This window comes from Osmerus eperlanus, chromosome 7 (assembly GCF_963692335.1).
Source record: "Osmerus eperlanus chromosome 7, fOsmEpe2.1, whole genome shotgun sequence".
Lineage (NCBI taxonomy): Eukaryota > Metazoa > Chordata > Actinopteri > Osmeriformes > Osmeridae > Osmerus > Osmerus eperlanus.
Window position 1 is genome coordinate 3,607,970 of NC_085024.1, and position 12,458 is coordinate 3,620,427.

General features: G+C 48.6%; 2 protein-coding genes across 3 annotated transcripts; both read left to right on the top strand.

The window, feature by feature from the left end:
• The first annotated feature begins 195 nt into the window (after window positions 1-195).
• On the top strand, window positions 196-8,936 carry wdtc1 (WD and tetratricopeptide repeats 1). 2 transcript variants are annotated; one of them, XM_062466550.1, is made up of 16 exons: window positions 196-659; window positions 1,075-1,220; window positions 1,363-1,446; window positions 1,621-1,667; window positions 1,913-2,024; window positions 2,137-2,324; window positions 3,140-3,322; window positions 3,494-3,588; window positions 3,725-3,840; window positions 3,998-4,073; window positions 4,271-4,364; window positions 4,508-4,678; window positions 4,828-5,063; window positions 6,378-6,543; window positions 6,697-6,889; window positions 6,997-8,936. In XM_062466550.1, the coding sequence occupies exons 2-16, from the start codon at window positions 1,155-1,157 to the stop codon at window positions 7,192-7,194; spliced, it is 2,025 nt and encodes a 674-aa protein (XP_062322534.1). In that variant the 5' UTR covers window positions 196-659; window positions 1,075-1,154; the 3' UTR covers window positions 7,195-8,936. The 2 variants fall into 2 exon arrangements, with proteins under 2 accessions (XP_062322534.1, XP_062322533.1); XM_062466549.1 differs by having other exon boundaries at window positions 196-566.
• Window positions 8,937-9,157: 221 nt separating this feature from the next.
• Window positions 9,158-12,435, top strand: LOC134023874 (transmembrane protein 222-like). Its single transcript, XM_062466230.1, has 6 exons — window positions 9,158-9,906; window positions 10,230-10,314; window positions 10,428-10,459; window positions 10,540-10,636; window positions 10,941-11,071; window positions 11,915-12,435. The coding sequence occupies exons 1-6, from the start codon at window positions 9,698-9,700 to the stop codon at window positions 12,000-12,002; spliced, it is 642 nt and encodes a 213-aa protein (XP_062322214.1). The 5' UTR covers window positions 9,158-9,697; the 3' UTR covers window positions 12,003-12,435.
• Window positions 12,436-12,458: the final 23 nt, after the last annotated feature.

Genomic DNA, 12,458 nt, shown 5'->3' on the forward strand with positions numbered 1-12,458 from the left:
CAAGACCACATATTAAATGTATTCATATGTAGTAAATGTGTTTTCAAAAACGTGTGTTTACAGATGTGGTCTGTATACTGAAATGTCATTTGTCAATACAGCTGTCAGTCAATAACTCCAGGTTACGACAAAACGTTGATATTTACGTAGTTCAGTACACGTTTTTCTGTCGTACCACAAGTCTATTTCAATATGTGTTACTCAATTCACGTAGCTTGATACGGGTTTAGTGGGAGGGCTTGCTCGTGTCTGTCAACTACGTGAAGTGAAGTCAACACTTACTAGATTGCCAGCAAGCTTGTGGATTTTAAAGCTAGCTATAGTGATATGGAGAACTTTTGTCAGTATTTAATTTTTGGTCTTTCTTTGAGAACTGTCAACTAGCCACCTAGCCAGCAAACCAGCAAGCAATCCGCTGAAAACGAGCTAAAGCCTAGCTGATACTTAAATTGCTAGCAATATATTCTCAGTTCGCTGCTAGACTTGCTAGGCTACTGTAGTATTAGCTCGCGTACTTTGCTGGGGCAGCGATAACGCTTTGAGGAAGGCCTGACCGATACACACAGGTAGCTCTCACACGTTAGCGACAAACATAACTAGGGAATTCTCACTATAGTTCTGGCTAGGATAGATTGAAATACTAATCTGGCTGCATTAAGGTATTGTTATGAAAATGTCGTTGAAAATGCTGTCTTCCTGTCTGTGTCAATCTCATGATAATGAAGCAGTGATCCTAGTTAGCTATGGTAGCCATTATCAAGCTCACTATAGAGTGAACTCAACATTGGATATCCTATCTATCATATGAGCTGGTGCTAATTTACAATTGAAAAAGTCACATTGATACTGACATGTTGTCCTCTTTGTTAGGATTTCGCGAAGTTTTGCTAGAAAGCCTACTAACAAATCAAGGACTATTGCCTAATCCCCTTACACTTTTGAAACCGTTCCGATGGTACAAGCAAAGACTTGTTGACATTGGACAAATCAACTCATCCAGCCTGTGTATAGAATCAATATTGATACTCAACTAGACTGTTCTGATGTAACACTCTGTCCTGTCTGCAACCACAGTCTGCTGCCAAAGAAGGACAGTGAGTGCAGATGTCATCTCCCCGCTAACCTCTGGATCGCCCTCCTGAAGTCCTAGCTCTATGATTTGTGGTGAGGCCATGTCTGCTGTGAACATCACCAGAGACATCCTGCACAGGCAGATCCGAGTGAGTAAAACACACATGGAACAACTTAACACAAAGTAGTACACACAACTTTTGAAAGCAGCAAATCACCGATCTGAGTCAGACTTGTATCGGACAGAAGCTTAGTTTCTGGATAGATGAGATGTTTGGCTTCCGTCTGCAGGACAAGAGAGCATTGGGCTTTCAAAGGGTCTATCATGTGACCGACCCATTCATCAAGAGACTTGGACTGGAGGCCGAGCTGCAGGTGACATAACTCTACAAACACAAGTCTTAGTGTGTGTGTGTGTGTGTGTTTGTGTGGTGTGCGTATGGTGTGTGCGTGCGTGCGTGCATCCCCTCATGGCCTTGTGTCTGCATGTGTGAGCCTAACATGCTTGTTCCTGTCAAGCTGACAGACTTCATTTCCTGTTTTCACCAGGGTCACACAGGGTGTGTCAACTGCCTGGAATGGAATGAAAAAGGAGAGTGAGTGTGGACCTGGTCACACATGAGCATAAACACATCTAGCACTCCTGGTTGTACATTTAGGATCACCATGTACACTGTGCTTATGTATTAGGTTGTTATGGGATGGGTATAGCTCTGTGCAAGTATTGACTGCAGACCAGGAGGTCCCAGGTTCAAATCCACCCCCAACCTTACCCCTCCTGTATGTAGCTTTTGGAATAGTACAATATCTTCTGCTGAATAAATACATTCCGTTGTGATAGTTTGCTGGCGTCAGGCTCCGATGATCAACATGTCATCATCTGGGATCCCTTCAAACACAAGAAGCTCACCACTATGCACACAGGTCACGCTGCAAACATATTCTCAGTGAAGGTAAGACAGAAAGAGTTTGAAAAGGAAGTCATTAGTCATTCAAAACATACCAAGCTTATGTCCTTTTATTTACTTTCCCTCCTCCCCCCCCCCCCTTCTCCCTCCAACCAAGTTCCTTCCTCACTCTGGGGATCGCATCATAGTGACGGGTGCTGCGGACACCAAGGTTCACGTCCATGACATCACCGCCAAGGAAACCATCCACATGTTCTCAGACCACACCAACCGGGTGAAACGCATCGCCACGGCGCCCATGTGGCCCAACACTTTCTGGAGCGCGGCAGAAGACGGCCTAATCAGGTCAGCGCCCGGCAGTTACACGCTGGCAGTTACACACTGGCAGACGCAGCGTCTGACGGCAGTTACACGCTGGCAGTTACACGCTGGCAGACGCAGCGTCTGACGGCAGTTACACGCTGGCAGACGCAGCGTCTGACGGCAGTTACACGCTGGCAGACGCAGCGTCTGACGGCAGTTACACGCTGGCAGACGCAGCGTCTGACGGCAGTTACACGCTGGCAGTTACACGCTGGCAGACGCTGCGTCTGACGGCAGTTACACGCTGGCAGTTACACGCTGGCAGACGCAGCGTCTGACGGCAGAGACATTTTCTGGGATGAAAGGATTGGGAGGTTGGGATTGTTTCAGGGTGTTAGTTTCATGTAAGAGCTGGATCTGCGTAAGTCTGCCCACATTTGTTTTACTTTTCTCTGTAAGGTCATCCTATATCAATCAAAACCCCTATCTCTGTCAGTTTAGTCTCAGTTTGAGCACTAACATTGTAACCGGACTCCCCAGATGGTTTGTTAGACATATCCATGTGGGGAGTCATCCTTGGAAACTGTTTTGGGAAAAAGGCAGTGCTTTCAATAAATACTTGGCAGGTGATTGGATGAACCATCTGTCTATCACGGGCTAACTTCAACCACGCCTGTAGCTGCCAGTAGTTCTTCATAGGCCGCTGGTTGTTCTGAACCACTTCGGTTCGGGCACAAAGCGGATACATTGGTGCTTGCCAAGACAAATTTCCGCGCGGTCGTGATATCGCGAATCCAGCGGTCTTGCGAGGCTACTGACACTGTGCTCTGTGGGAACGTGCGGTGTCCCGTGTGCAGGCAGTACGACCTGAGGGAGAGCAGTAAACGCTCCGAGGTGCTCATCGACCTGACGGAGTACTGCGGCCAGCTGGTGGAGGCCAAGTGTCTGGCAGTCAACCCCCGAGACAACAACTACCTGGCAGTGGGCGCCAACGGGCCCTTTGTCCGTCTCTACGACATCCGCATGATCCACAACCACAGGTCAGTTCCTTACCCAGGCCCTTTCCGAACCGTCGGGTCGTCAGATCCACCTTTTTATTGTTTTGTTTTTTTCAAAGATTCTATGCTTCCCCTTCAGTGTTGTCTTGTGCGTCTACAAAGCGTAGCACACTCACGGGCGCGCCTGTCCCCCCCTGTTCCTGTCCCTCACAGGAAGTCGATGAGTCAGAGCACTTCGGCAGGGGTGCACACGTTCTGCGACCGACAGAAGCCCATCCCGGACGGAGCCGGGCAGTATTATGTTGCAGGTGTGTGTCGGGGTACAGTGCACCCGATTTGCCTTGTGTGCCACATCCATCCCATGGTGATGAACTCCTCTGTTAAGGGGGTGTGCACTGCCGGTGAGACTAACCTCCCTCCTTCTCCTGGTTGGCCCCTCTCTAGGGCACCTGCCAGTCAAGCTTCCCGACTACAACAATCGCCTGAGACTCCTGGTGGCCACGTATGTGACCTTTAGCCCCGACGGCACTGAGCTGCTTGTTAACATGGGCGGGGAACAGGTAACAATTAAAGCCAGAGTGTGCAAATACCGTGCATTTCTTCCAGCGAAGACCTCGTTGTTTACATCTCTGGACTTGCCTGACATGACTTCACCCCCCACCCCCCCCTCACAAAGCGAGTGCAGATTCCAACCTGTGTTTTTCCAACCTTTTGCAGGTGTACCTATTTGACCTGACGTTCAAGCAGAAGCCATACACCTACATGCTGCCCAAAAAGTGCCAGCCAGCCGCAGGTATGACAAATCAAATGTCAAATGAAACTAATGTTCCCCCGCTGCTCTGCAGGTTTGCAAGCTAGTGTTAAGTACTAGGGGTGGGGGAAAAAATCAATCTTTTCAGTCTTCTAGCGATTCACATCGATTCGAATCGTGAGGTACCAAAAGATTCACACCCCTATTTAGTACTAATCCTGGAATCTTTTAATCCCCAGATATCCAGAATGGAAAGACGACCAATGGCGTCTCCAACGGAATTCACTTGCCTGCCAGTTGCCTTCGATTGGCTACGAGCAAGATCTACTCTGGGTGAGCCTTCTCTCAGAAGTTTCACTCACAGAATGACGATGAATGAGTGCCACGATGACAGCCATCAAACACACTTCCGTATGACTCCTTCTCTGATTCCCTCCTCTTCCACCTCCCTCCCCTCCTCCTCCTTCCTGCCTCAGCTCCGGTGAGCTCCCTCCCCATGTGGAGAGCATCAAGCAGCGGGCTAACGAGGCGTTCGCCCGGGGCCAGTGGACCCAGGCCATCCAGCTGTACAGCCTGGGGATCTACGAGGCCGGCCGCAATGCCATGCTGTACGGGAACCGCGCCGCCGCCTACATGAAGCGCAAGTGGTAAAGCTCTCTCACCAACGCCGCCGTCCGACCATGACGGCTACACACACACACACATCCCCTCTGTCCCTCCAGGGGATGTGTCCGCCAAAAAATGTGACTCTTAGACTCTTTTTTTTTCTTCTTTTCTCCGTCCTTGTTTCTTCCAGGGATGGTGATCATTACGATGCCCTGCGTGACTGTCTGAAGGCTCTGTCTCTAAACCCCGCCCACCTGAAGGCTCACTTCAGGCTGGCGCGCTGCCTCTTTGAGCTCAAGTACATTGCCGAGGCTCTGGAGTGTCTGGATGACTTTAAAGGGAAGTTCCCCGACCAGGCCCACAGCACGGCCTGCGATGCGCTGGATAAGGACATCAAGGCTGCTCTGTTCTCCAAGAACGACTCTGGTGAGAGCGGAAAGGGATTGTGTGTGTGTGTGTGGGGGGGGGGGGGGAGCGAAGGCTACGTTCACTCTGAAGCTGAGTTGGGTCCAAATGTGAACAGTCCAAAGCGCATTGAATCTGACATTTGCAAATCAGATTTGGGCCACTTTCATGTGTGGTTATAAATCGGATACAGGTCTGATATTTGGCAATGCGACCTCAGTCTGAACAGTCAAATCGGAATTTGTGCACCTTTACGTCACCCTTGATTAGAGCCCGACCGATAAACGATTTTTAAGGCCGATACAAATATTTGGTGATTAAAAAATCCGATATTCCGATATATTGGCCTATATATACAATAAAAAATATAAATAAAAAATTATCCAGAAACTCGTAACAAAACATAAACAAATTTCCCTTAAACTCTGCCCGACTGGCCGGATGAGCTGGTTGTAGGGTTTGTGGTGTTCTAAACACGAGTGTTGCCAACAGGGACGTTGTAGAGTGCCCTCTGGTGGACAAACTATGCAACGCCAACACTCACAACATGGTTGAAGGGTGTTTTTTTTATATTCATTTAACGGCCATTATGAGCCTTGATTTTGTACCGTGTTTGTTTGTATTGCAAAACATTATATTAAAAAAAGACTAATATCGGACGATAATAGTGGCCCGAAGATAAATCGGTCGGGCTCTACGCTTGATTGACAATCGTCACAGTTTTGCGCTGGCGGGAGTCAGTGAATGAGCCACTGCTGCACAAAAAGCCGTGGTTCTTCTCGTCCTGCATATTACCTGCTAACACTTTCGCTGGCTTCCACAGAACATGACTCTGCTTGAACATTTACCTCCATGTTTAACAGGTGTGAGAGCGTCCTGCATGTGAGGTGTTTTGTGTTTGTTCTGTTGCGCATGCACGCTGCGGGGCAGTTCAGCACCGCGACCAGTTCAATATCAGGAATATGATATTGGCCACATGAACAGACCGCCAAAGATTCAGATCTGATTAATAAATCGTAATAGAGCATTAAGGCTTGAACGTAGTGAATGTAGCCTCTATGTCCTCACAAGCATAGTGACATATGAAAAACCTCACCTTGTTGGGCCCTTTTGCAGGGTGCCGTAACTACAAATGCTTGTTTCAGGGGGGGTTAGGGTTATAATTAGAGTTAGAATGACAGGGTAGGGGTTAGGATTAGTGGTTAGAGAACACAATTTTGAATGGTCAAGCCACACTAGGATAGACAAAACGTACGTGGGTGTTTCTTGTTTTTCAAACGTGTATGTGTTCCTCTGACTGTGTTGGTCCTGAACTGCCGCTCCCGTCTTCAACAGAAGACAAGAAGGCCAGCAGCTCCATCCGCTTCCACACGTTCAGCCGCAAGGAGTCCATCCCAGAAGACGAGGTGGTCCTCAGAGAACGCAGCTTCGACTACAAGCACCGCTACTGCGGACACTGCAACACCACCACAGACATCAAGGAGGCGAACTTCTTTGGGAGGTCTGTGGAATGTTCTGGAGCCTTTGTGTCCTCTGACGCATTTAAAAAGCATCACAACGTCAGTCAGTTAGACATACTGTAGGCAGCTTCTCGTGTAAAGCCGTGCAGCTGAGTCGAGGCCCTGACAGCTTGGTCTTCTGTCTTCCCCCCCAGTAAAGGCCAGTACATCGTGAGCGGCTCGGACGACGGCTCGTTCTTCATCTGGGACAAGGAGACCACCAACCTGGTGAGGATCCTGCAGGGGGATGAGTCCATCGTCAACTGCCTCCAGCCACACCCCAGTTACTGTTTCCTGGCAACCAGTGGCATCGACCCAGTGGTGAGGCTGTGGAACCCTCGGCCCGAGGTAAACGACGTTCAGAGCGAATGTCACGTCACATGTCCGCACTATGCACCGCCCTCCCCCTATGTCAATGTCTGAATCCTGTGTTTGCCGCCCTGGTCCGGCCCCAGACGGAGAGTGAGAACGGACGGGTGGTGGAGGACATGGAGGGCGCGGCCCAGGCCAACCAGCGGCGGATGAACGCCGACCCCCTGGAGGTGATGCTGCTGAACATGGGCTACCGCATCACAGGCCTCGGCAACCGTGGGCCGGAGGGCTCCGACGACGAGGACAGCTCCGAGGGCCAAGTGCAATGCCGGCCCAGTTAGAGAGACCACAAAAGCAAGACGGCAACCTTCAGACATTGAATACAACCTGGAGGCAGAATGCAAGGCTACCCCCAACCCCCACCCCCCCCCCCCGACCTCACCTCAAACTCCCTGGCAGTCTTGTCTGTGCATGTGCGTGTGTGTTTGTGTGTTTGTGTGTGTGTGTGTGTGTGTGTGCGCGTTCACGGAGGGGAAAGCACCATAGATGTTCGTTTTCAATGTTTAATTCTCCCCTGTAGACGAAAGCGACATTGGAGCGAATGTCGCGTCACATCTCTGCACTATGCACCACCCTCCCCTATCCCAGGACACAGGATTTGAGGAGAGCTGTTTGGAGAAGGGGGAAATCTGGCGGGTGGGGGTGGGGGGGGGGGGGTGAAGGGGCGGGGTCTCCAGAACACATACGTCTCCTCGGTGACCCCCTCCGCCGTCTGAGCTAGAAGATCTTCCTGAAGGAGGAGGGAATGCCCTAACCGAGCCCTGTGTTCACCCCCTCACGTCGAACGAGGAGAGCCGCACACAACTCTCTCCTCGTGAAGGCTTTGGACAGAAAGGCTGCGAGGCAAAGGCAGGAGCCTCGTGGGAAATGCGGCCTTTGCCGAGTCCAGAGCCTGGGCCCACACACTCCCACTGTCTCCAGTGGGGGATCAGACTGGGGCTCTCTGGGCCCCTCCCGGGGGGCGCTGTCAGTTGGAGGAAAAGGATCACAGCAGAAAGACTGTACCCATCTCTTCCATCCAGAGTTGGATCGTTTCCTTTCCGTTGTCGTTGCTGCGGCGTCGCTGTTGGAACGTCTGTCGAAAAAGTTCTCAAAGCTTCGGTGTGGCTCAAACGGAATGTGTGGGAGAGGCTTGTGGCGTCGTATTTTACTTTAAAAACCCTGTCTGATGAAAATAGGTTGTTCTTCTCGTCACAGGGCAGAGGATCCGTGTCACATTTGCGTTCTATTTATCTTTGATAAGTTCTTCTAGAGTTCCTTACGGCTCCTTTTTAGTGACAGGTAAAAATTATTGATATTGTTTACTTGTTGTGACGTTCTGACAGTTCATATCTGAGGGAGGCCTAGGCTTATGTAAAGATACAGGTGACTTAACACACTATTCCAACAACATTTATTAAGTAACGTGTAACCCTGAAGAGACAGGTTATACGTTTGATAAGTTAAGCTTCGGGACGGTGTTTGACTATGTTAAATCTGACCCCTCTCTAGAGAGAGCGAAGATAGTATTAGCAGCTCTGGTCAAAGCACCAGTACGAATGTCACACGCATGTCTTAGAGGTAATGTCAAAGACACTATAGATTCGATGGCATTTAGGGTCTTGGGAATTCCCTCACGTGCACTTTCCGTTTCCCGTCCCTGAATGGATGGCCGTCACTTTCGGGGAAGCATCACAAAGGCGGCTCTCCTCCAGTCCTTTCAGATCCAGCCCTAGTCTAACGCTGCAGGCCTAGAGTATGTTCCAGGTCTTGCTTACAGTAAACAAGGTTTGTCTAATGCACTGTAGTGGTGGGCAAAGCAGACATCAAGCCTGTCAGTCACATGTCCAACCAAAAACCCTGCACAGTGAAGCCTGTTGGCTCCGAATATGTGTGAGGACTTAATCCTCTACTAGGCTTCCATGTGTAGTTGTTTTGTTGAAGTCATCTGGGGTATTTTTGTTTGATTTGATTTGAGGAACCTTGTGACGATGTTGGCTGCAAATGGGGGGGAAATAAAATAAACGAGGATTGATTACGATGAGCTCCTAGTTTTTTCTTTTCTTTATGTAAACCCAATTTAACAGAGGCTTCTTTGATTCTGTACAGATTATTTTGCCACACGCAGAAAGGATCCAGGTGCAGAATTTAACACACAAGCCTGCAACAACCCATTTGGCGTCCTCGTTCTGACACGCAGGAAACAGGTGGTGGTGTCCCAGACTCCCTGGCCTACAACATGATAAACTCTGTAGCTTCATTGTCGTTCATCAATGTCTTCCATGATTTTACTTTTGCTGAGTGTATACTTTTAAATGTGCGCCTAATGCATCACTGTCGACCGAATGTTGGACTGCTGTAGAGAACCACTGCGGCTCGGGGTCAACAGTCTGCCAGCTTGGCACACTAATGAGGGTGACCCAGCTGGAGCAGGTATCCGTTATGATGATTAAGGACAGGCAAAGAAAGACCCGTTACAATGAGGCTTCAAAGCCTCTTTGACTAAAATCCGCCCTCGTTATTTGCGCTGCACCGTATTGTGAACAAATCTACACCGACATGCCATTGAGAAGAGTTAGTTAAAGCTTCACGCAAAGTGGATATAATAGATCATTCACTGAGCGCTCAGAGTTGGTTGGTTTGCATGGTTTGTGAATGCACAAATCTTCTCTGTCTGGTACTGGGGAATAGTACCCACACACATCTTCTCTGTCTAGTACTGGGTAATAGTACCCACACCAATCTTCTCTGTCTAGTAGGCTACTGGGTAATAGTACCCAGTTCTTACCCGCTGTAGTAGTTCACATGGTTTCCTGCGACACGGTGCAACCGGGTGAAACAAATCGAGGAACCCGCTTGTTTCTGTTTACGTCACATGACCTGTCAAAATCAGTGATGGCGGAGGCGGATGAAACAGACATGATGATGAATTACCACGGGGGATTCGAAAAAATTGACAAAAAAAACTGTCGTTATCCGTATTGCATTGTTTGGACACCAATCCCCATTCTGTCGTGAGTTGCACGTTCTCTACGTTTGCAATGGCTACTAGCTTTGCTATAGTGATGTAGTGTTGCTTGTGCAGTGCTAATTAGCTTTAGCCAGTAATGTGGATAGAGAACGTTCAAGAATGGCAGTGCAATAAAGATATGTTAAAGATAGTTTCTGGTGCAATATGAAAGTTAATTGTTGGCGTTTGAAAACGATATGTTATAGAGATTCCCATGTAGCCTTTCTAATAATAATAAGTACGCTTGCGTAACTATATATCTTCATACCAGTGCCAATGTAGGACATTCATAGGTGACACAGATATTTTCTGTTTCGTGCCACTCAGGTGGGTTTTGCCCTTCATTGGTCACATGGGCATATGTACCTCCTCAGGCGTGATCCGAGACTTCGCGGGATCATACTTTGTGTCTGTAAGTTTAAACAGTGGCTAAAGTTTGAAACGTAGGCCTATTACAGTCTTGTAATTAATATTCGCACAACAGTGTTGTGCAGATCAGTCTGAAAGTTTCAACTTGCTTTTCAGGAGGGCAATATGGCTTTTGGGCGGCCAACCAAGTAAGCTGGCCTTCATTTAAAACATCCAAATCATTCAATATTGTCAGAGCATCTTTAAAGCCTTTCTTCTCTTTCTCCAGGTACTGGCAGTTGGACGTTGACAAGGTGTGTGGCAGTGGGTCTGCAGCTTGGGACAAGGCAGTGAGTGACTCGTCAGAGGAGTACAAACGCAGAACGGTACGCAATGTGGAGCAGGTTGGAGAGACTGAGAAGCCTGTCCCAAACTCAACACTGGCTTGGAAAATGTGTGTTTGTGTGTGTGTGTACATAGAAGACATACAGTATACAGTATTCTAATGTTGGTGACACTCTAGAGATGAACTGTATATGATAAAATAAAAAATATATAGTTATACCTACCTGGCTGATTCTGGCTAGCAGCATTAAAGCAATCACCACATTAAGTAAAATGACAGTGGCCAATCAGAAGAAGGGGTATTCTGGTCAGTAGGTATGACTGTTGTCTTTCTGTGTCCTGCAGCATAACCTCTGCTGTGACAACTGCCACTCTCATGTGGCCCTCGCCCTCAACCTGATGCACTATGACAACAGCACCTCCTGGAACATGGGGAAGCTCTGTGTGCTGGCCCTCCTCCACAGCAAACACGTCAGGTACGCCAGCCTCTCGCTGTTTGTGTGGCAGGTGGAGATCGGTTAAGCTCACTCCTCAGGTGTGTGTATACAGGCCACCTGTGCCAATTGAATCGCTAGCTTTACGTTGGCATAGCTGGTAGTGGGTGCGCTTGGGGAGTCGGAGGGGTTAGGGTTTGAATCCAGGTGCGGGTGAACATCGGCCATGTGTACCTCCGACGGTGGTGCGACCGCGTCCGTTATATCCTCACTTCATCACGTTTATAGCAGTGGAGAGGGGGACAATGCCATCGTAATCGATTCACTCACAGTAAACTCGCCATCCCTGATGTCAGCTGAGACCAAACCTGATCTCGTCCACGAACCAGATCAGGTCTACGATGCAGAAACCGGTTGGTTGTGACGAGCGTGGCGCGGGATGGTGCTGTAAGCACACGGCTGTGAGAATCCCCCTTTGTGTTCCCCACCTGACCCACATACGATGCCGACGTGACCTCTTTGTGCTGCCTCTGCATTTCGCTCCCAGGGTCTTTTAACAGCGTGGCGTCGTGTAATTCATCACTGCCAGATGTTTTCCTCCTCCTACGTCACTGGTGGAGGTCACCTCTCTGTGGGGGTGTGGGGGTGGGATCCACTTCAGGGGGGAACGACTGTAGGACAAGGGGAGGGGGTAAGGGGGGGGGGTTACGGAGGGGTGAGGGGCAATTTAACAGCCAATGCCCTTACCTGTCTCAGCTACATGACAAATGTGTTGCGAGTCCAACAGGAGAGTATGTGGTTTTCACCAGCTCTGCTGAAAGCTCGTCTTTTTTAATGACCGCTTCCTGGACCACCCTCACTGTCCTCCCTGTGTCCTGTGTGCAGCTGTGTGGCGTTTCTCAAGACCTGGTTGCCCTTCTTAATGCTCAGTGGAGTCATTGCTACCTTCATCCTAGCGCTCAACCTGCACTGACCTCAGGGGACGACCGAGGGAGACGAAGAGAGAGGACCACAGCCTGCTCCCTTTTCAGCAGAACGGACATGTTAATGGTCTGACTTTGACAAGCCAAATTGTGTTCAATGTGGAAAACTAAATCTGTTTGTTACTTTTGAAACGCTGTATTTCTTCTTTTCTCCCCCTTAGAAAGTAAAATCAGTTTGATCAGAATGTGTTAAATATTCATATTTCCATCATTTATTTTAGTTTGTCACACATAACCATGTGAGCTGCCTGTCAACATTTCCTTTTCCAATTTCAGAGAAAACTTGAATGTTTGGGAATTACAAACCAAATAAGAGCAATAGAATAATCATTTAGTTGTTCATTTATTTAAAGTTTTTGTTATTTATTTAGAAAATGTGCATATCTATGTATTCCATGTGTTTTTGCAATATAAACTATTTTGATCTTGTGTTGTTCCACTTATTT